Raw genomic sequence first — 23,878 nt, 5'->3', positions numbered from 1 at the left:
CAAGTGAAAAAATGGAGAGCTCTTGCAGTCTTTTCATTATATATATAATAAGGGATACAAAATTTCAGATGAGGAAAAGCATTAAAACACAACAAATTATGTTTTTCTTCCCTCACCATTTTCAAAACCATAGCTACATTTGTTTCTCTAAGTTTCACAAGCTATAAACATACATCCAGTCCAGTGCAAGGGCCCACCAAACGAAAGATTTAAGCTCCCGAATGTTGGATAAGCTCAAACCACTGCAATCAATCAGGTAGGTAGTAGGTAACATGGTGGTTAATAAAATTTTCCAAAAATGAGAATCTAGAAGATAAATAAATAAGCAATTATGGCTTACTTGTCTTAATAAATCAGCAAGAGTTCTTGGAAGAGTTTGGATGTCCTTCAAGATGACAAAATATGGGAATGGGCAAGAATCCATGTATTTACATGTCTCCAACTTCCCATCTTCAAATGTAGCTTCCTGAAAATTGGAAAGAAAAAATCAGGGAAATCACATTTTACAAATTTTATTTGCCCTTTATTTATATTTTCCCCAAAAGCTAGCTGTCATTTTCTCAACCTGTGCTTTGTTGAAAGTTACACATACATCTCCAGTGGACACGTATAAAAAAAAAAAAAAAAAAAAAAAAAGACACTTTGCCCCCATTTTATAGTTTTTTATGTATTTCAGTAAATCAGCCATGGGCTCATCCTGTATCGTGTTCTCTTGCTTGAATGTCAGACTCGAAAGCATCTGATTCACTCAACAAAGCATAATATATATTAAATAAGTTGATAACAAACAATATGTCCTAATATTGATTGATTATTAAGTGAAAAACGAACCTTGACTCCAGATTCACCAGTGAAGGGGTGATCAAAGTCGTGTAACAATTGAATATTTCCCTTTTTCCCAAAACTTGCAACTGCTAAATTCCCAACTTCTAATTGAGACATTGCACGACAAACAGTGACCAAAGCTTCAATAGCAACATTCCCACAGTTGTTCTCTGACATGCTGCGTGAATCATCCACAGCAATCATGACTTGATAGTTTCGTTTGTTAGGTTGCGTTCGCCTCAACCATATTTTATCTTTCCTATAATGACTCGCAATGTATGGAATCACCTGTCATAACAACCCAACCCACCAAAATAAACATATATTTGCAAAAAAAAAAAATCATTAATTATACCTTTTTCATGTTGATTCGCTTTCCGGTTTTATAATCCCCTTGAAGCTTGCTAGCAAGAGTTGGTTCCATCACCAAACGCAGCTGTTCAGCCAACTCCTGTGACAATCTTGTTGTCTGCAACTCATATTTTCTCCATAAAGCAGTTGCAGAATCTTTCATCTCAAGAGAAACATCATGTGTGATTCCCATATCATCATCTCCAACACCAACAGAAAGTTTACTTAATTCATTTATGCCTTCTGTCATATAACATCTTTTCATAACCACCCAACTCTCTGTTTCCCTGTTCTCACCATGGCTATCGACTTGTAAGGTTTCATCTGGAATCTCGGTTTCTTCAACTTGTGTTTTCTCATTTACGATATTCTCAATGCTTAAATGATTCTTGATGGGTCGAGCTTCAACATGCTGCTGTTCTTCATCAATCTCCATTTCAGAATCATCTTTCTTGTCTGTAACCTCACCATCAGTGTTTTTGCCATCATTGGCTTCTTTTCCATCAATGTTTGTATCGATTTGGTCTGCGGTTGCGGGTCCCAAAGCTTGAGCGGATCCTTTTTCCAACCCTGAAGTAAACCCGTATTCATCTGCATCTATATCATCCATGGCTTCATCCTTCTTTTCTTCCAAATCAATGGACACTTTTGCCCTTTCTTTCCACCCATCAAGTGCATCGCCAATGTTACGAAATGGGTTCGGTTGACTTTTTTGACTAGACGAAGGGTTAACCTCTGGTAGTTGACTTATATGTTCATCATTAAGTTTCCCGCCTTTTGAGGAATCAGCTACAGTGACTTCGTTTTCTGAAGAATTAGGTAAACCGCCGCGTATAGGCGCCACGTCACTTTGCATATCATTGCTGTTTGACCATGTGGCTTCTGGTGCAACATCACCCATGGATGACCCTCCGTTTGCCTGAGTGGCAGAGTCTGCGTTTGGTTGGATTTCATTTCCAAAATGATCAGTGGTGACAGGTGTACTGTTGGTGGCATCTTTCTTTGGTTCATCCACGTCAGCATCGCCATTCTTTTCTTGGTTTTCTTCTTCAGCATTTTCTTCAACTGAATTCGTGTTTTCATCTTCACCGTTGTTGATCTCAGCTGACTCATCAACCGTTTCCGTTTCTCCATCTTCATTCTGATCATCATCTCCCTCCATGTCAATATCTTCATCAGAATTGACATTAGTTTCATCAGGTTTTAATCCTGTAGGTTCAGAAAACGCTTCGTCTTTATCTATATTCATATCTTCAACCTCATCCGTATCATCATTTTCATCATTCTTTTTGTTGGATTCATCAGGATCTAATTCTCCAGGCTCATCACCATCGTTGACATCATCCTCATCTTCCTTGGCTCTAAGCTCTCTTCCACTCTCATCATTGTCCTTAACAGAAGGTCCAGTTTCATATTTCTCATTCTTCTCATTTTCAACATCTTCATCATCTTTATTATCACGAAGCTTCTCATCCACAACTTCTCTGTCATCTCCAGTCTCTCCCATGGCAGAATCCAGCTGTGGCTCTTCGTTTTCATCATCACTTGAATCCTCACTAACACTGAATGTGTCAGCTGTGAAATCCTGTTCCATTTCTATGCCTTTATCATTTTTACGTGGATCATCATTTGAGGCATCTTGTTCTTCACCCTAAGAACATAAGAAGAAATTATAAGTCGACAAAAAGGGAAACAAGATGGATGAGAAGGTAGGGGCATATTTGGAAATTGGCTAGGTACCTTTTCAGTTCCGAGTAGTTGATCTTCATCTTCTATCTGTTCACTGACATCTTTAATCCCAGCACCCTCACCCATACCAGTTCCAGTAGTATCATCACCACCATTTTCTTCCTCTTGGTTTTCTGTGGGGCCTCCAAAACCATGCGAGTATAATGAAGCAAAAATCTCCGCAAGAGCATGAGTAACCATAGACAACTGTTCAAAATTAGTGTGAAAGATTACTATAGTTTCTTAAAGGGATAAAGCTTAAATCAAGAAATAAAGGGTACATTTTTCAAAGTGCAATGCCCAAATAAGAAAATCTCATAGAAGATCCAACTTACAGTTCTGTTTGCCACCATAAAGTCCTTAAGAAGACCATTGCCAAAGGTTATCATTAGGTCCAATAGTGAATACAGATGCTTCAGTTGTGCCTCAACAATACATACATTCCCATAGAGGTCCATAAGTCGTCCCTGGATAAATAAAATATATTAAACTAGATAAGTGCCTAAAAAATGTAATAAAAAAGAAAGAAATTAGAAGACACTTACAGCAAACTCGAGTGTTTTCACTAATTCATCATGTATACTGTTCAACTGGAGATTCTCTACTCTAGAAGCAAACAAAGTTTGCCAGCTATTGATATTTCCCAGGTAATCTTCCGTAGAATCAAGCTTGTTATTCACCGAGTTGACTCGGTCAAAACCATCAACAATGTGTTTGCATGTTTTCTTAAGGGACTCGGTGAACTCAGCTTCAGCTTTCGAAACATCATTGACATCTTGAGTGTGAACCCTTGTTTCCATAGCAGAATTATAGTATTCATCTAACAGGTTACCCTTTGCGAAGATCTCCTCAAAATGGTCAAGAAGAACATCTTTAGCTAAATCCTGTTTACGAATCGCACGCAATTGCTCCTTAAAATCCTTAACTAACAAAAGGTTGGTTTGGACAGACTGTTCCATTTGTTTTGTTATGCCAAAAGGATAAAGTACAACTTCAGTGCTTATTATACCACCACAATCACCAAAAAGATAACCATCCAACAATTCCTTTGATTTCTTGAACTCAGGAACAAATTTCTCTAGGAAAAGACGAATTCGCCCAGCACCCATTCCAACACTTTGGCAACTGTTCAGATGGTTGTTCTCAACACTCTTTAGCAACAAACACTCATCATTTAACGTTTCACAGATAGCATCAAATAGTTGCTGCAACGGTAAAGTTTAAATATCAGCATCATTCATATAAGATTCAATAGTGTAAAGCATTACATGACAAAAAAAAATTAAAAACAACCTTTTGTCGCCACATGCATTTGGAAACGATGTCCTGATTGCGAGAAAATGAGCTTGAGGATAGATTCTGTAGTGGAACACTTTGCTTCTTTAAGCGATCCAAGCCATTGGAGAAGTCATAAGCTGCAGCTCTATGAGATTTTTGTATCTCAACAAGATGATCAAGGTAAGAAATGGACCTATTAACCTACAAACAAAATAAAGTTGATTCATGGTGTCATCATGAAAAGATGAGTACAATTAATTAACAAAGTGGAATCAAACATTACCTGTTCAGTTGTAAAATCTTTGTGAAAGTTTAAGCGGACTTGTCGGAGATGGTTTAGAGAAGATATGCTTTTGAAGAAGTATTCATTTGGTGTTTTCCAATCAGTTTCTAGATTATCCATGGGAGGCTTCTGGACCTTCTCTAAAGCTTTGACATCATGGTCCCCAGAGGGCAATCTACTTTCATTAAGTAGCAAATGTTCGATCACATATGATGGTTGGAGAGACCATGGTTTATCCTATATTGTTCAACCACCACAATAATAAACATTAGATTTGTATTTGGATGAAAACTGCTATAATCAGGTAGATTTTTCCAAACTAGAAAATCAAAATGCATTCAGAAAAAATAGCCAGTATTTGTGACTACATGATACCTCCATGGATGTACATCTATGCTTAGACAACCCAAAACTATCCAACATCTTTAATAGTTCAGAGAGAGCCCTTCTCTTTCCTAAACTCTTCTTTTTTTCATCCTTCCAAAGTTCCCCACAATATACAAGATTTGTGCTCATCTTTTTAAATGTGTGCCTCACTTGTCTCCACTCTTCCTTTGTAACACCACTCAAGGACTCTGAATCTATGAACTTGCTCACAATATCTATATTGCCTGCAAAAGCAAAAACAAAAACATAAATACACAAAAAAAAAATGTGAAGATGAATAATTACAGACAGTGTAAGAGAAGAAATGAACCTTGAGCTTCCTCCAATGGGACACATGGGTAGTCAGAGTTTATACCCTTTGCAACACGTATATCTCCCAATGCAAGATCAACTTTATTTCTCCAAGTTGAAGGCCATATTAACCTCTTTTTGTTTTTAAACTGAGTTTCATTGCAAGAAACATCAAGAACTTGCTTGTATTTCTCAAAAGAATCACTAAATGAAGCAGAAGTATGAACTGCTATTGTTTTTATTCCACTTCGAGCAGCTTCTTGTGTAAGTATAAGCACCACAGGTTGCTTTAGAACATCCTGTGATTTCAAACACGCTATTGATTCTTAAAAATGCACAAATAAGAACATATATATATATATATATATATATATATATATATATATATAAAACAAAAAATCCACGATTGTCACTCACAGTATACTTCTGAATCAACTTCTTAAATTTCTCACGTGTCCGTTTTGATGTTTCCATTGTCATAAACCACTCATTACGTTCCCATTTACACAGCTTCATGAGTTCTTTCAGCTCCACCTGAATGCTCTTTCTGTTATCTGCTAACCTCTCCAGAATACTAAAACACAAAGGAACATATAGATCATTTAACACAAAACATAATGTAACAAATAATATAATAATAATATGTTAAAAGAGCACTTACATAGGCAGGAACTGAATGTGGAATCCGAATGTATTGTACAAAATCCTCACATTGTCCTCATGGCCACGACTGTGTATAATAAAAGAATGCATAAGGTAAAACCACATAGTCAGTCACATACAATAATAGAATAAAGCAACTTTACAGAAAGAGACAAGAACCTTAAATTTGATCCCTGACTAATGCCAGTGCTGATGTGGCCATGGAAAGCAGAGACAAGTTGAAGACGCTTTCTGAATTCACCAATGCTGGAAGTCCGAATAAAATCGTCCAAACTGTATTAAAAAGTGGATATGTTAAAAAAAATCTGATGATTTATTTATAATATATACTTTTCATTAAATTACAAGCACTTGCCTCACAATGGTGGACTGACTATAGTCATCAGTATCAGTAGACTGACTTTGCCTAAGAACCGAGTACAGTGGAAACCATAACTGAAATGGAATTCAAAAAGAGTGTCAATTTGGTCTTTTTACTTATATCTTTGTAAATCATAATTGTTTCCAATAAATTAAGATATTTTACCTGGCCAGCATTAGTATCAAATCCAGCTTGAACTTCATCAAGTAAACCAGGCCATGATTCAAACTCCAATTTTTGCCATGAGGACACAAGACCAATAATCGGATCTAACTGATCTGCAAATTGCAGAAGGTAGCAAAAATTAAATACATAGAAAGTTAGAAATTAAGGCTATAAATTAATATGAGTCTTTATGTGAATCTAAAAGAAGTAGATCAAACATTTACCAGAAAGGGGGAACTTTGAAACAGTTTCTTGAAGGTTCCGGACCCTGTTAAGTAAAAACTGCAAGGCTGACAAAGCCTACAAAACAACAAAAACAATGTACACATATACAAATATGAGGAGCTGCATAAGTTAAATTATATTATTTATATTCCTGAGTATCAACTTAATGAAGATAATTTGTGTATGACCTTAGCAAGAGGAGTGTTCATAGGTATAGACAAGATCATATCAATGACATCAACAATTTTCTGAAGAGCAGGATGATCATCCCATTCGCTTAGAAGGTGACGAATCCGATTTTGAAGATTCATAACTGGATCCACCATCTTGGCCAACATGGAAGCATTTGAATCCTATATCACCAAGAGAAGTTAACAACTAAAAAGAAAAAGATATAATCTAACAAACAAACAAAATGAGATAGAACAAAAGACCTTGTAGAAATTGTAAGAATTGTTTGGTAGATGAGATGATACTGATTTCCGATCATGCTCCAAGGAAAGGCATAGTACATGTTCTGGAATAAGCTTGGAGTCCAAATTCCAACATAATAAGCCCTCCATATCTGAAAATAGTAATAATAATAATAATATGAGATTTCTAATTGTGTATCTTAAAAAGGAAACCCTATAATCCGAAAAAAAAAAAAACAAAATCACCTTTAATTACTCTTGTACCCATGGCATACGAGTCTGAGAAAGAACCAAGCCTATCAGAATCAGCTACTTGAACAAATCCAGCCTGAATAAAAGCAACAAAGATGAAGAAAATGAAGAACGTATAGAAGAGAACTCAGAAGAAAAGGTCAAATAAGTCAACTGACAGGTTGAAGGAGATCTGTCGAGCCAAATACTGTAGTATAGACGTTGATCATGTCATTAAATGCGGATTCCAGCAGTAGACTCCAATCTTTCTCTAACATTTCATCCTCCTCTTCATCAGCATTTTTCTACATGAAGCAAGTACTTCCATTAGTACAAGTGAAATAATAAATGTTAGCAAGGGGAAAGCTTCTATCTTACCTTTTCACTTTCAGCAGATACTCCCTCTGAAGCCAACTCCTTCCACTCTAAGAAAGCATCATTGGCAATCGAACTTTCGAGGGTAGATACGTCCATTTCAATGACATTTTTAATGTCAAAAGCACGAGGTCTGAATATGTACTGTTTTGAATCAAGCTCTTCCTTGGTTCTAACTTGAATCTTCATTTTCATCCAGAGATTTGCAAACTCGTCAAACATCCTATCCATGAGCTGATGTTGAGAAACATATAATAGTAAGTACACAAGAATGTTGCATATGTCCTAATGTAAGACATCTTTGAAATATTAACACTCCAACAACAAGAAATCATTACCTTAAAAGATACATCATCAAGAAAATGGGCTTGGGCAACATAATGCACAACGCGATGAAGAATATTTTGATGAATTGAAGCTTTTAGTTTCAAAGCAGATGCCTGTTACAACATGAAACATGCATTTGTCATTTTAGATTTCATGAGAAAACAAATTGAATTGTATATTATATATATATTGTAAGTGTAAGATGCACAATAAAAGACATTAACAGACCACTTCATCGCTATTATTGTCTTTAGCAGAAGTAACCAAGGTTTCCACCATGGCCACGTCAGCTTCCCCAATGTAAGTAGGGAAGGCTTTATCAAAGGATGAAAGTTTGGTATGGAAACTGTCGTCTACACAAGAATCATCTTTTCCCGATATGCCCCTAGGGAACCTCATAAACGAATAAATTGCCCCCTGTCATTCATGAAGTCAGTATCAAGAATCAACAGACCAATTATGTCAATAATATTGTATTGCTTTGACAAATGTGATAAAAGATTTATATATTACCAAAACAACATCAATATCTTTCTGCCCAACTCTGTCCAAAAACTGATCACGTAGGCTGTTTGAAAGAACCAATGACAAGCCTAATTTCATCTCATATATTGCAATCTGAACAGGTTGAACAATATCAACATACTCCGAGTATTCATTGGATAATCGATCCACAAAACGTGTTGCAGTTTCCTACAGAAAATAACATAAGAAAATTTCCATAGTGGTAGATGTTGATTCACCTTTACAAGTAAATTACATTCAGATAAGTCATCAATACCTGCCAATTATGCACTTGGTCAGCAACCCCTTGCATACTCAAATTCCCAATGTTCTTTAAAAGATCAAATGGTGTTGCAACCAATTTCATAAATTCATCACATTCGGATCTCAGCTTCTTAAATTTCCTAGGATCAGATCGAAACACAACCTGAAGATAAAAAAAGCAGCACATCATGCATGCAAATGTATGAGCATATTTATATACAGATGGAGAAAATTTTTAAAAACAGCTAAACAGTACCTGTTTTTGGAGTCTGTTTCTTTCAGCTTTAAGATCATTTAGTATTTCTGTTTTTTCCTTGTCAGCCTCGCTCAGAGAGAAACATCCTGCCAGCTGTACACACTCCTTACACACCTGTATGAAGTTGAACAATATTGTAAAATATCTGAAGACTAATATCATATTAATTTATGTGAGAAAAAAAATTACTTCGATATCAAGTTCAAGTGATGCAATCCTCTCTGTCAGTTGAAAATATTTCAGATTTTTCTTGACAGCTGGATCCACATCATCACAGCATAGTAGAAGATGATAACGTAAACCCCCAATATGTAGCCAAGCACAACCAAGATCAAACAAGGAATCTACACACAAAAAAATGGTTAAGTAATGGACTAGTTATATAATAGAGCACAAATCAATGACTTAGTATCTGTTTACCTGCAGAGTTCTTAACATATAGCGCATGAAGCAACGGCTCGATAAATGGTCTTATTAAGGACTTCAAAACATGGTGGGTTGATGATGCTAGAAGAGATATAATCACACGCACATCCGCTGGCTGTTATAGAGGAAGAAAATATGTGAAGAATATACAGTAAGACCCTTGTTTTCAGATAAAAAAAAAATACTCATTTTTTACCATAAGAAAATTTACCTGAGCTGAAAAGAATATAGATTTGATCAAGGAATATTTATCAGCTTCAAAGGACTTCTCGTGGGCAAGTATTATCTGGATGAAAACAGAAAAACAAGATTAGAAATTTGGGAACTCCTGTTAACAATATGAAACTTCTTACTAAAATATATACCTGCTGAAAGAGAGATCTAGCAGATGACAAAAAGAAACTATGGGAATCAGCAACATGTGGAGAACTTAGCCAAAGATTACGAGAAGCCACTCCAAGTTTCAAGCTATGTGCATTAAGATCCTTGATGCCAATTGGATTCCCCCTTTATAAAAAAAGTTTAACAAATCAAATGTGGTAACCAGAAAGAACTACCAACTGAGACTAATAGCTCTACACAATCTTTGTATAAAGTAGTTCCTTACAGAATCTTGTCTAGAGCCAGTGTTGCCACAGGCTGAAAAAGCATATCAGGTACCAGATCTGCATTGCCATGTTGGCTCGAATTTTTCTGCATCACATTGACAAACAAGTACAACAAAAAGTAACTTCCTGCACAAATTACTAAATTGCCCTTTTCATTTATAAACTGCAATGCACCGATGCATACCTTCTCACGATTTGAGTGATGCTTCCACAACGATGTGTGCCAATTAAACCACATTTCAAGAACAGTACTAGAAATGCTTGCATGTGCTGTAAGAAGATTTATAAGCATATAAATAATATAGGTATTTTAACTTTTAAGGGGAATTAGAATTGCCTCTTATGGGAGAAAGTTGCACTGACCATTATTGACAGAGGTCCAAGCTTCAAGAACCCATGAGATTTTTTGATAAGGAGAGAAATCGATTGGAGGCCTTGAAGAAGAGTTTAGTGAAAACTTCAAGGTGGATTCTAGAAGCCAACGTAAACGAGACAAACCCTAGAAAACAAAGTAATGGTCATGTTATTGATAGTAAATGTAAATCCAAAAGTAAGATACATTCACTAACAAACACAAAAGCCTTTTATCTGATACAACAATAGCAACAATACCCAACTCCCATAAGAAAAGAAAAAAAAAGTGAGCCCACATTGGATGATCTCCTTCACGTGATAAGTCAGCTCACAACAAAGAATAAACAGAATACAAGCAATAAAGATGAAAGTAAAGAGGACCAAGGGTAAGAAGGTAAATATTGTATGGATACACAAACAATGCAAGTGGATATATACTAGCAATAAAAGATGGCAATGAATCTTACAGATTCCAGATCCTTCCCATCAAGAGTGATGATATTGGAAAGCTCTTGAAGAAGCCTCATATCAAGACCAAAACTATTGTTATCATTTAAAGGCAGAGTATCAAGCCAACAGTTGAAGCCAGAAGGTAGGCATAACATGTCAGGGTTCATAGTGCAACAACTAGATAGAGCACCAAAAAGAGATGCTTTGTCATTAGTCCCAGCATTTCTTTCCATCTTGTCCTTTTCGTAATGGAACTTACTCGAAAGCACCTGCAAAATTAACATAAGCCTCCACTTTTTATTGTTTCAAATCTTTGTATACAGAAGGAAAAAATGGAAATTCCATGCATGATAATACCTGATACATCTCCTCCAACTGATTTAAAACATCATGGTCATCTTCATCTACTTTGCTCATGATAAATGCAGACATGCAAACACCTTCATACAGAAAAAATAATAATAGTTCATCATGAATGTACAAATGCTTCTAGATAGATTGCTATGTTATGTAGCATACAAAAAGTAGGAAAATTTACAACCAAAAAGTGTTAATACTTTACCTTGCATGGCAAGAAAGCGTAGTTCAGGATTGGTAGCAACAGCAGCCTCAATATAGCCTTTATGGGCTAAAAAACACATGCAGAATAAATAACAATAATGATAAGAATAGACTTGTAGCAATTAGTCAATTACAAGAAAAAAAAATAAAGATGTACCTAATTCCTGCAAGTTGATGTTTTTTGTCCAAATTGAATGACAAAGATTGACAAGCTGCTGTTGCTTTCTATATATCTCAACAGAAGAAGGTGAATACGGATGACCACCATATGCCCACAGCAATGACCTCTGTGAACTCAAAGACCATGAAAGAACTCTTTCCAAATTCTTCATTTCATTCTACACGATTTTAAGTCCATACTTAGAAACATGTGAATAAAAGATTAAGGGGGAAGTGATTTAAGATTAAGAAAGAGTACCTGAAAATTTTCCACTTCGTTTGCACAAAACTCCTTCAACTTTTTAGCATCTTTCACCAAAGACCTCCATGAGATTAACATGCAATCATACTGACACGAAACTAACCCATTCCAAGCAGATAAGTGATCATTAATGAGCTCTTTATAAAGTACAAAAAGTACATCAAAGAAAGGAGACTCAACAAGCATATCAAGGATTCTTTCTTCAAGCCTTTTTAAAGATTGTAAGACAGGAATGAAACACCGAGTTTGTTCACTATACTTAAACTCACTCTCATTATGCCACTGTTGATAACTAACCCTCAACAACCCAACACACTTCACTGCATTAGAAAGATTTCGGCTGTTAGACTCTGATTCTGATGGAGTTGATTTTCCAAAATCCAGTGAAAGCATTGGCGATGAATATTGTGCTCCATGAGATGTTCTAATGCAGTTCCAAATAGAATGGTCCAATTCTTTTTCCAGAAGTTTCCGGAAAGAAGAAAAGAATGAACAATGCCTGTTTAAATGATCACCTAGATACAACTTAAGGTCACTTTCAGTAGCCTGTTCCATGGTCCAGTTTGCTGCAAACAAAAGCCTTTTGTTCATGAATGCAAAATCTAATTCTGTTTGGTTAACTTTGTCCAACCCTGCCACATCAGCTTTCGGAAATGTCATAGCATGCAATGTCTCTAAATCCACCAAGTATGCCCTCATTGAATCACTAGGGCATAGAACATTATCCATTCGACCAAAAGAAGCCCGAAATGAATGTGAGGCCATTTGAGCAGCAAGATATTCCAGATACATACAATTTTGTTTTACAGATGTTTCTCTTGAGTACCATACAAAATCACGTACATTCAAGGTTGTGGGCCATCCGCCAGGTAAGCATAGAGAACTACAATTGTGAAGTTCTTGTGTTGACAAGTAACAACTGATTGCTTCATTGATAATATCTTTTCCTTCAATTTCACCTAAAGAGGAAAGATACGTATGCTCAAAGCTAATTTTCAAACTCCACGTGGCCTGATTTCCATTTGTAACAAGTCGTTGAAATAACTGTACCCAACGCATAAGCTCAAGGTTTGAAATGCTAACATTATGTTTCAACCCGTCTCTTTTAGCAGAAAGATGTGCTTTAGCCATTGCATTGACTAAATGTTCACCAGGTATGTCTGAAAGGGCTAGAAATCTCTTCACATCTATGAGTTCATTCTCACCATAAGGCTGCATCATGTAAATTTCAACACCTCTATTTCGCATTGCTCTTGATACTTCACCATATGTAGGGTTTACAGTGAGGAACATCCAAAATTGAGGGTGAGGATGAAGAACCATTGGTTTTCCTTCTATGGTACCACATTCATTAACAGTTATCGATCCGGATTGTTCAACTAGAGAGTTGATTCTATCAAGAACCTATATTAAGAGAAAACCAAAAAAAGGTTAATCAAAGAAATCACACTAATTAATAATCAAACATTAAACAGATTTACATACCGTAGGGTTGCAAAGATTTGCATTCTCTAGAGCAATCCACTCTCCATTCTCTATAGCCTTAATTAGCAATCCAGTCACCCATTCAAACTTTGCAGGATACAGCATCTTCCTTTGATCATCGTGCAACTTCTTAACAGTCTTCAACAATCGATTCAGATGTTCACTATCGTTTTCCAGATCCAGTAGTAGATTCTCAATGATATCAACCAACAATGGAAGAGAATGGAAGACTCCCCTACTCCAATTTTCATTGGTAACAAAACTCACACAACTGTTATCCAAACTTGATGACAAGGCAAGCCAACGCCCAATCAAATCCTTCTGTTTTGTAAACTCTTGGGTTGACTTTTCAAACTGGCGACAACTGTATGCCTTTATGTAACGCTCAACATGTTCAATAACAAGGCGATAATGGCGAATAGCATTGTACTGCTCAAAGCATCCGAGTAACTCAGATATATCAGTAGAAGAAGAAAGGTTAAGTTTATGTAGGATGTTTCCAGTGAGATGTGACATTAACCTTATCAAAGAAGTTTTACCAGATCCAGCTGGACCACTCAGCAAGACCAACCATTGATGGTGCAGACATTGTGCCACAGTTTCCAAGCTTTGTCGGACACCTGGCAGGATTTTTAGGTCACAAGAAGATACTGTTGATGATTGCATATTAGTCCCTTTGACATGTGTGTTCCCAACTATCAAATTCTCTGGAGTAACCTGCACCCTTGGGTACAAATTCATGCCTGGTTTTGCCTTAAAAATCTGTTCATATATCTGAATGACTTGTTGACGATCTGTGGATGAACGCATTCTTTGGATATAAACAGTGTTGAGAAAGCAATCGGATTTTGAGCTTTCAGGAGCCTCTTCTATGATCTGACATGAACGAATAATATCTCGAAGATTGAACTCCCATGGGGATCCATCTTGTCCAAATTTATGATTTACCATTGTGTCCTCATGCAAACGCTTGTTGAACTTAATCAGATTTGAAAGCAAATCCTCTGGGACAGATGGGTGTAAAGTCCCACAGATGTACTTATGGTCTTCCTCTACCAATTCATCAACATATACTTTTGTAAAACGATTGAGAAAAGATTTAGGAAGGCCTTTCCTCCCACCCCCTTGACTGGTAGGGTTTTGACATGCAAAAACTCTGAAAGATGAAGGGCACTTGAAAGTATGACCGAGCTCGGGTATAAAAACTTCTGCTCGATGATCTAAAATAGCATTCAAACCCTATTTCAACAAATTTTTATGTTAGTACAGATATTGGCAGAATTTAAAACTCCACAGGAAAATTGATAGGATATAAGTCAAAGTCAAACCTCCAGAACAGATTGAGGAGCAAGATTAAGTTCATCCAGCAAAACCCAAGATCCATTCTTCAAAGCCTGTATCATACTCACAAAGTTGGTTATAGAAAAAACAAGGAAAAATGAATGAAATATTCTTTAGGGTTTAGGGTTTAGTAAAAACTGTTTCTAACCTGCAACAGGATGCCATCAGACCAAGCAAACTGCATTCCTTCTTCGCTTTCAACAGGTAAGTCGGATCCCAGTAGATCCATCATGTCAGTCTATGGTTTTAATTAGACATCATACATATTAACATCAGTATTTAGAAATATCCAAAATACAAACAGCCAAAAAAGGAAAATGGCAGAAATTTAATGACCTGTTCTGATAAGTTTATCCGAACAACAGAATGTCCAGAGAATTTTCCAAGAGCAAGGACTAAACTTGTCTTTCCAACACCTGGACTTCCTTCCAACAGAACTACAATGCATAATAAGATACAGACAAGTAAGAACATCATGTAAATAGTGTCCCAAATTGTAAAACACATCATTAGAAAGAAGGAAAAGAAAATACCAGGCTTTTTAAGCTGCATAGCACGGAGTACACGCAAGGAATTTCTACGGGTGGTTGGTGCCAGAAAGTCAAATCCTTTAGTCTCTAAATGGTTGTCACCTAGGGCACAGAAAAATACCTCGTATTAAATACAAGTATCTTAATAGCCATTGAAAGTCAAAATATATACAATTAAAAGTCAACCTTTTTCAATGTAGAATGGATGAATTCCAAAATGAGTGTCGATCTCCATGCCATTACTTGAAAGTGCCTCACCAGATTTCAAAAGATCAGACCAACCATAGTTTTCATCCGTCAAAACACTTACCTGATTCAATCTCAGTTTGCTCTCCTGTTGCAGCAAATATAAATATCAGTTACTCTGGTAATTAATTAGCGATAAAAAGATATGAAGATGAAATATATTGAACAGTACCTTTAATTGCTCCATAAGAAATGACAAGCGTCTTCAGCCTCCTTTATCGAAATTCCTGTACCTAATAATAAGAAAAGCAAGCACAATATGAACATAAAGAACAAAAATTATGTTAAAGAGTGTTTCTGTGAAGCAATCACAAAGACAACCTGCTAGAAACACACAGACATGTGATATATATATATATAGCTCATTATTAAGTGAAAACAAATTACACCATCATAAAAGCAGAGAGGTGAAAAGATCATTGGAAATCATACCTAAGCTTAATCCATCAAGCAAAACAAGAAAAGCACCATGCAACATGGAAACTTCCGGACCTAAAATTTCCATCAGTCACATTAATAAAATCTATCCAAGACAAGAGATCTCTCACTGTAAGCGTTCTTCCAGTTTGTAACTGATTGAACCACTGCAAACACCAAAAACCATACACTCATTTAACCAGCTATAAAAACAGTTACAATATTGTACTCCTAAAATTATCATACATACCTCCCAGAAATTGATCATAACATCCACCACGAAAGAGACTTCAGGATTTGAGATCCTGCAATTCAGGACATGCATTAGGGACTTGTAACAAGTACTCCACGAAATATAAATAAATAAATCACATACTTTTCTAATGCTATGCATTTGAGCTCATTCATCTCAGTCACAGGTGGGACCCATATCTCAGTAAACCTGTTCCGGAGTGCAGGGGATAATTCCTTTTTACCATAATCGCCCCCAGGATTCATTGTTGCGAGTATGAAAAACTTTGGATGTGCTATAATCTTCTCAAGATCAGACCCACCTTTCTCAGCCAAAGACTGTTGAACCAAAGAAATTAATTAATTTCAATATATAAAGATTGAAATTAATGAAAGAAAAACATACCAATTTCCTTTCAGGCTCCAAGACACTATTCAATCTTTCAAGAACACTATCATCTGCCAATGAAATTTCATCCACAAGAAACATGTCACCATTCTTCATTGCTTCAACAAGAGGACCATCTTGCCAAGTAAAGATCGTGCCCCACTTTTGATGAAGTAAAGATAAACGATTCCTAATTTCTTCAAAAGTATCAACTTCATTTTGGGTGACATCAGCATGAAGGACTTGAACTTCTCTGTAGTATTTTATCATCTTATTCACTTGCTCAAGTGTTGTTGAAGCTTGATTAATGTCCAGTGAAATCGTCTGTAACAATATAATTGTATTGTTAAGGACCATAAATACATCAAAAAAATCATATGTTGTTTTAAAGTCATAACTTACAGCATCATGAGGGAAGTGCTTAAAAGCTTTTGAATCCTGCAATTCCTCACACAATTTTTTGTAGTCCAAAGATATTTCTGATCTTTCTCGAACAGGATAGAATCCCTGTTGCACAAGAATATGTACATTATTATAAACAACTCAAACATTCCAATAAGCTTCTTAAATTCAAAAATAAAGAGAACTTAAAGGTTGTTTCTTTCTTTACTTAGTAAGTCATGTATGAGTAATAAAGTGGCTGAATGGGTAATGATGTTTGTATACATAAGGTATGTTTCTTTTCTAGACCGAATAAACCATATGAATGAAACTAAATGACCATTTTACCCTTACATGCCAAAAAAAAAGTACAATGTTCATCAATTCTAACAATCTTCATCCAATTTAATGTGATATGAGTTATGAGGAGAAAAAGAATAGGCTAATAGGTAAAAAGAAAGTTAGTGTCATCATACATTAACCTAGGTTTTTGAATTAGCCCATTAAGTCGTTCTGTTCAGGTTAAGTCAAAAAGAAACAGCCATGTATCGCTTTCCAGATTAAGTGATTAGTCCATTAAGCTCATTAAAGTCACAAAAAGAAACAACCCCTCAAAAGAGAATAAGACTAACCCCAAGAAAATCAGAAGTTTCTGTGTATTGATGGCAATTCAATGTATGTAACTTGGACCCCAAGGCAATACTTAACAGCTGGCATACTGTTGTCTTCCCACCACCAGTTTCTCCAACCAAAAGCACTGGTTCACGTAACCTATAACACCGCTCAACAAGAAAGTACAACCTCCACATACTATCAGTCCACACAACCCTGCATTACCAAAAAAAAAAGTAAGAGAAAGTTTGCAAAAAATAAGGAACATAAACAAATATGAAACACATGCCTTCCAATATCCCGGGGAGTAGCCAACGAATTTTGCAAGTTGAGAGATTCATCCTCCTTGTACATTACACTTCTACAGAGCTTAATCCTCAGCTTGTTCTTCAAAACTTCTAGAACAACTTCCTTGTCCACATCATTACGCAGTCTTTCAGCCAACAGATAATAACCGTCGCGCCCTAAATCTTCATAGGACTTTCCAAACATCCTAAACCGATCAGCCCACCGAAACAAATCACGCGGGGTAATATACCCGTGTTTTCCCGCAAAAACTTTACTGCTTTGTCTATGTTTTTGCAAATCTATCATGACTTCAATCATCTTCTTCGCATAACTACCTGGAATTTTGCAACGGTTTTCCAAAATTGTACTCAATTCATCTTGAGGGATTTCATCAACATGGATTTCAACAAACCGATTCCGGAAAGCTCTAGAAAGCATCTTGCGTCCACCATAAAAAGTGGGTGGATTTTGAGTAGCAAAAAGCATAAAATCTGGATGTGCGTGAATAGTTTCACATAATTCAGGAACATAAAGTTCACGATTATCATCAAGCAATCGATTTAATGCTTCTAGAACATCAGAAGGGGCAAGATTAAGTTCATCAAGAACTATCCAATGACCATTTCTAACTGCTTTAACCAGCACCCCTTCTTGGAAAACAAGTCTCCCACTTGCATCAGTTATATAAGATCCCAAATACTCCTGTAAATCAGTGTGTTCATGGTTGTTAATTCGAACAAATTCATGCCCAGTGATCGCAGCAAGATACTGAACAAGGCTAGTTTTTCCACTAGATGTGGGCCCCTGTAAAAGAACCGGATACCTTCCTATGAAAATAGCACAAGCCAAGTTGCTAAGTTGATCTCTCACACTTTTTGTCAAAACATAATTCTCTAAAAACTCATCATTTTTGGTGTTTTTCCCAACCACAATGTACCTGTCGAATGACACATGTGTGGGGTCTTTTCCATCTAAAAGGTATCCTGTAATTAACTTCTTCATTAAGTTGGCACTTGGAGGATCTAACATTGTAAGAAAGAACATTGAAAAACCATCATAAATAGCTTTTAAAAACCCAAAAGCTCGCCTTGCCTTCTTTGTATATTCCATTGCACGATAAACAGACCTTAAACTGTATTGAGGTTTTTGATTCGCCCCATCTTGTAGCCTCTCTTCAGATTCCTTTTTTGCTATTTTATAAAATTTCAAGATTTTGGTTGTGATATCTTTGACTGAATTGTCTGCTGCTTCCATGAACCGATTGATGAACAGTTTCAAATCCTCATCTTCCAACACATCATCCATAAAATACTCTGTAAACCGGTTTCTTAAAAACAATGGAAGATCTCTTTTACCAGCATCAGTTGCAGGATTCATACAAGCAAATATACGGAAATTCGGGTGTCTGGATATATAATCAACATCACCTCTTTCAGCTAAACAAAGGGACCCACCTTCATCTTCAAGAACACCAATTACTCTCTGAAGAGTCTCTGGAGGGGCTAAATTGATCTCATCTAGTAATATCCAGTCACCATTTTTCAAAGCTGTGATAAAAACTCCCTCTACAAATGAAAAAACCATCCCATCTGAAGCATTAATCTGACCATGAGCTGCTTCGAGTTTTAAAGAGAATTTTTCCCATGATTTTATTAGTTTTTCCCCTAAAGGTCTTTTCCTTTTTACACCAGGCTTCTGCTTTCCAATTTTGACCACTGTACGAACACCCTTTTGTAAACCACTAAATAACACGTTCCAATTCTTGCCACTGACTGATTTTCTTAATATGGCAAGAAAATTCTCATTGTCCTGCATTTCATCACCAAAAGACATCAGGGTTTAGTGTTTAAGTTTAGGATTTAGTGTTTAGATAGAGTATACCTTTGAAGAGAAGGTACTTCTAAAGAGATTTTCAAACTCCTGATAAAGCGGAAGGCATAGAAACTGTGCATTCATAGGTTTAAATCCTCCCAACAGATCTGCAACATCACTTTGCTGGCTCAAATTCTGCAGCATAAATTTAAGCAAAAATATATTATATGCTATTTATGTCATTGAAGAAAATTTAATCAGATTTTGTTTTAAAAAAAATACCAAAACTGTAAGTTTTTGACCAAGTCTTGCAGCCAGATTCTGTACTAAAGTTGTCTTTCCAGTACCAGTTTCACCAACCAAAAGAACAGGCTCATTATACTTAACAGATCCAGCTATTCTTTCAAGGATATGCATTGAAGTACGAATCTCAACGAATGATTTGTTCACAGAAGATGACTACAAAAAGCACATTACACATATAATTAAAACAAGCAAAAAGTATGATTATACATTTTTTTTAAATATAATAATACTAAATAGTATAACTTACAGGTATACGTGTGAGTTGAAGAGTTACTCTGCCAATGCGTATATCAGACCGCAAGTCCTGCAGATGTTTAATATATGATGTTAATAAGAGTAACTAGATTTTCTGGTATCAATATATTATATATCTCCTGTTATAAGAAGAGAAACCTGAATATCAGGCTTATCAACAGGAAACAAAGTCTCAGCATCTGAAATTGGTATTCCCCAAATCTCTGCCAACTCTCTCATAATTCTCATTCGTGCTTCCACTGAGCTTGAAGAAGTTGCAAAAACATCAACAGCCTACAAAACAAAATCATATTAACAAATCAAGAAATTTAGATATATATATATGGGGGAAAAAAGAAGAGCAGGAGTTTATTAAAACCTCTTGATAGATACACTTGGCCACATGACCAGACAGCCTTTCACCCATAAAATGAAAACCCAAACCAGCAATTATCTTGCACCACTTCAAAAGATCCCTACCAGTACAGAAGGGTAAATAAGTAAATCACTATCCATAAATAAGAAACTAGTAATCTACATTCATGGCTAAATACCTCAGTGAAAACCTGCCAGCAGATGAGAGAGTAACACAAGTTCCTAGTTGAAAGCCTGTGAGATGATTAACCTTTTCAAAGGTTTCTGCAAGATGGAAAAAGATTTAAATGTATTGTTTTATGCCAAAAAGAATGAAGCTTTTCAAAGTAAAAACTTTAATGAGCACCTATAAGTTTTCCACAAAGAGATTCCAAATCTGGGTACCAGGCTTTCAAAATACTTTCTAGGTCACTACTACTTGATGAACCAATCATTACTCTCCTCCATAGTGCACCAAGGGAGTTCCTACCTACATACCAAATGACAAAAAAAAAAAAAAAAAAAAAAAACAAATCTTGACCATTAAGCCCTTCACCCACAAAAGGGAATTAACTATAAATATGTGATCACAGACCTGTTGTCATAGATGATGCATCTAATCTTGAGCTCGATACTGTAGAAAAAAGCCTAAAGCTTTCACTAACCCTTATTGCCTGTATATAGTGGAAAATGACTCAAAGTGTATTCTTGAAGGAATCCTTTGTGTAAACTAGGTATATTTATTATTGTCTATTTTAAGAATTTAACTACAACAAACCTCCCCATGGCCTGTTAAGAATGAAGTAGCACCCTCTAGCAAAGGTAACAAGATGGATTGTACATCTGCAGGAGCTTTATCAATGTCCTCGAAAACAACCCAAAGTCCATTAATGATAGCCTATAAGTAGCAAAAAAAAAAGCATCCATATTAGAGTTACAGCTAACTAATAATTACAAAATAAACAAAACAAAATGAAGTAACTAACCTGAGTAAGGGAACCAGGCTGCCACCTAAATTCACCAGGTTGTTCAGCACATACATAAGTCCCGATTAGTGTTTTTCCATCAATTTGCTCATCCATGTGAATAGAAAGAACTAAAAGGGAGAAAACATGAGAGATATAAAAAGGAAATATTTAAAGGTGTGAAAGAATTTCAAATTTCAAATTTCAAATACTATAAAGAAAAATAACATACCTTGACTCCCATGCCCCTGGGCTAACCTGCTAATGAGAGCAGTTTTGCCTGCGCCAGCTGGACCATAAAGAAGAACAGGCCACCTCTGACTCACTGCCAACAATACCATCTCAAAACTTTTCTTCACAGCAGATGTTAAAACAAAAGGACTTCCAGTTTTAAGTGTATCCCTAATAGCATATAACAAAACAACTTCAAATACTCCATATAAAAGGAATGAACAAGAGAGGACATCAACAAGATATGTTGCATATAGAATAATTAGATTAATAAGGCTTCACCATTTTGCCTCCATATTGCTCCAATTTGGTTGCCCTACACTTGTGTTTTCCCCAAATGGTTCAAGATACCAACCAGCCTTCTCTAATGACACGTCCTGAAGAAATTCCTTCCACCTATAAACAAATAAACATAAATAATATAAGAAGTGAACAAATCAGGAAATAGATTCACTCTGTCACTGATGAAAAAACTAACCTTAATAAACACCCATATGCTTTTTCATCATCGAACCCAAAATCTGAAGTTGCCAAGTCACTCGTTTTACTTTTTCTAATAAACTTGTCACTCATGTTCAAAACCATTGTTAATGTTTGCACTGCACACCATCTTATGTCCATCAAAATCTCTGTATTTTCTCCATTGTTAAGACTAGTGATCTCATGTATAAGGTCCATATAACATGACCAATCCCATAGCTTAGCAAAAACTTCAGGCTCTGCTAAAAGGAGACGATATGATACTCGCACAGCATCTAATAGATGTGTTCCTGGCTGATAAAATCAGAAGCAAAATTACTTAATTGCCATATATGACAGGGTTTACCAGTATAGACCCATGAGTGACATATACGTTTTAGAAATAGTACCTGCACTAATGATAATGATTGGGCCATTGATTCCTTTTCCATCATCCTTTTAAATGGAGGAGGTGCAAACTTAAAGTAATCCTTTACAGACCTGCATAAAATGTAAAGTAATCAGGGTAAGTAAGTTACTGTGGAGCATAGTTGAGAGAGAAGGGAGAGTGTACAAAGTGAACTTACCCAGTAAGATAAGGTAGCATATCAAGTGTTCGTGAAAATGCCAAACAGGAAAGCTCGTGAAGTCCCAGACCTCTCCCATATTTGACATATAAATTAATAACAGAAATATCTTGTTCATAATCTGAACTTTCATTATCCTTAAATAATCTTCCATCATCGAACTCAATCATCGAATCATTGGAATTTGATGTCAAATCGGGCACCAAATGTAGTAAAGCAACAACCCGGTCGACAATCTTTCGTGCTATTGGACGAAAGCATCCCAATAATGGAATTGTATATCGAGGATGTAAAAGTAACTCAGCTACTCCATCAATCAACTCTTTCTCTGTCAAAATTTTCCCCTGTAGAACCCAAAATCAGATGCGAGAGAAGAGCAGCATGTGAAGAAAAAAAAAAGGTCCTTGGAGAAAAGATGAACTCTTCAATACCTTCTCGACTAAGTTATCTAATTGGGGAGCAGCCGCAAGCTTGGGACACCGAAGAAGAAACCTTTGCAGCTCATATTCAACACCAAAACTCCCATCAATCGCCATTTATGTTTCTACCTGCTTACCAACTGAACTCAAACTTCTCCTATCAGGTAAATATGCAACTTTTCGAATGCTGTGGGAGGGAGAGAGGGAGATGAAGCTGGGCGATGAAAGAGAGAGGGAGGGAGAGAGGGAGAGAGAGGGGTACAGAGAGAGAGAAAGAAAATTACCTGTAATGAAGCTGCGGTGAAGCCGGTTGAACGACCCTGTGACGAAGTGGAGAAGACGAAGCGGAGAAGACGCAATGGAGAGGTTGTGGCTGAACGAGAATGAGAAGGTGTCTGATGAAGCGTATAGTAATATTTAGTGAGGGCAAAATTGTAATCTGGTACTTTGCATGTTTGGAAGGAATTAATTCCATAAGGATGGTGAAGGAATGAACTTTCCTTTCTTTGAAGATTTCTTTTTCTTCCCTTAAACCTTAAACCTCAAGTCCTCAACCAAACACATGAATTCAAGGGAATTGGAATTAGGGGTAAACAAAAACTGAACCGCAAACCGAAAAACCATAAAAAAAACCGAAACCGAACATATAACCTATGTTGCGGTTTTAAAATTTCAAAAAACCGCAAATTTTCGGTGCAGTGCGGTTTTATATTTTCAGAAAAACCGCAATAACCGAACCGCACCGCAATATTAAAATATTATTATTATTTGGATGAAGTTTAAACTAAGATGTTGATGGCTTAATGGTTAGGAATTAAAATGAATTGATTAGTTTTAAAATGTGG

The 23,878-nt window shown here is 36.2% G+C and overlaps 1 protein-coding gene across 1 annotated transcript; it reads right to left on the bottom strand.

The window, feature by feature from the left end:
• Window positions 1–4: 4 nt before the first annotated feature.
• LOC145061057 (midasin-like) lies at window positions 5–23,430 on the bottom strand. Its single transcript, XM_079008425.1, is given in 72 exon segments — window positions 5–242; window positions 341–739; window positions 832–1,113; window positions 1,181–2,827; window positions 2,917–3,111; window positions 3,240–3,371; window positions 3,450–4,109; window positions 4,198–4,383; window positions 4,466–4,702; window positions 4,841–5,076; window positions 5,163–5,442; window positions 5,561–5,717; window positions 5,805–5,873; window positions 5,966–6,079; window positions 6,162–6,241; window positions 6,333–6,445; window positions 6,557–6,632; window positions 6,746–6,910; window positions 6,992–7,122; window positions 7,217–7,298; window positions 7,381–7,506; window positions 7,580–7,810; window positions 7,915–8,016; window positions 8,132–8,320; window positions 8,417–8,596; window positions 8,685–8,834; window positions 8,928–9,041; window positions 9,117–9,271; window positions 9,348–9,468; window positions 9,565–9,639; window positions 9,719–9,860; window positions 9,961–10,046; window positions 10,146–10,231; window positions 10,325–10,460; window positions 10,783–11,034; window positions 11,123–11,205; window positions 11,328–11,393; window positions 11,484–11,664; window positions 11,745–13,151; window positions 13,233–14,471; window positions 14,561–14,626; window positions 14,722–14,811; window positions 14,910–15,010; window positions 15,107–15,205; window positions 15,290–15,413; window positions 15,522–15,550; window positions 15,553–15,582; window positions 15,782–15,851; window positions 15,853–15,933; window positions 16,017–16,071; window positions 16,143–16,336; window positions 16,404–16,709; window positions 16,788–16,892; window positions 17,399–17,594; window positions 17,668–19,475; window positions 19,548–19,673; window positions 19,761–19,937; window positions 20,032–20,088; window positions 20,178–20,312; window positions 20,398–20,494; window positions 20,573–20,657; window positions 20,740–20,862; window positions 20,968–21,046; window positions 21,151–21,270; window positions 21,359–21,468; window positions 21,570–21,739; window positions 21,851–21,964; window positions 22,047–22,342; window positions 22,438–22,528; window positions 22,615–22,958; window positions 23,046–23,220; window positions 23,318–23,430. Coding segments are annotated over 71 exon segments (15,978 nt in total). The 5' UTR covers window positions 23,151–23,220; window positions 23,318–23,430; the 3' UTR covers window positions 5–209.
• Between the last annotated feature and the right edge of the window lie 448 nt (window positions 23,431–23,878).

Source organism: Lactuca serriola, chromosome 7 (genome assembly GCF_051521515.1).
Source record: "Lactuca serriola cultivar US96UC23 chromosome 7, Lser_US96UC23_V15, whole genome shotgun sequence".
NCBI classification, from domain to species: domain Eukaryota; kingdom Viridiplantae; phylum Streptophyta; class Magnoliopsida; order Asterales; family Asteraceae; genus Lactuca; species Lactuca serriola.
This window is presented reverse-complemented; position numbering and strand designations above follow the sequence as displayed.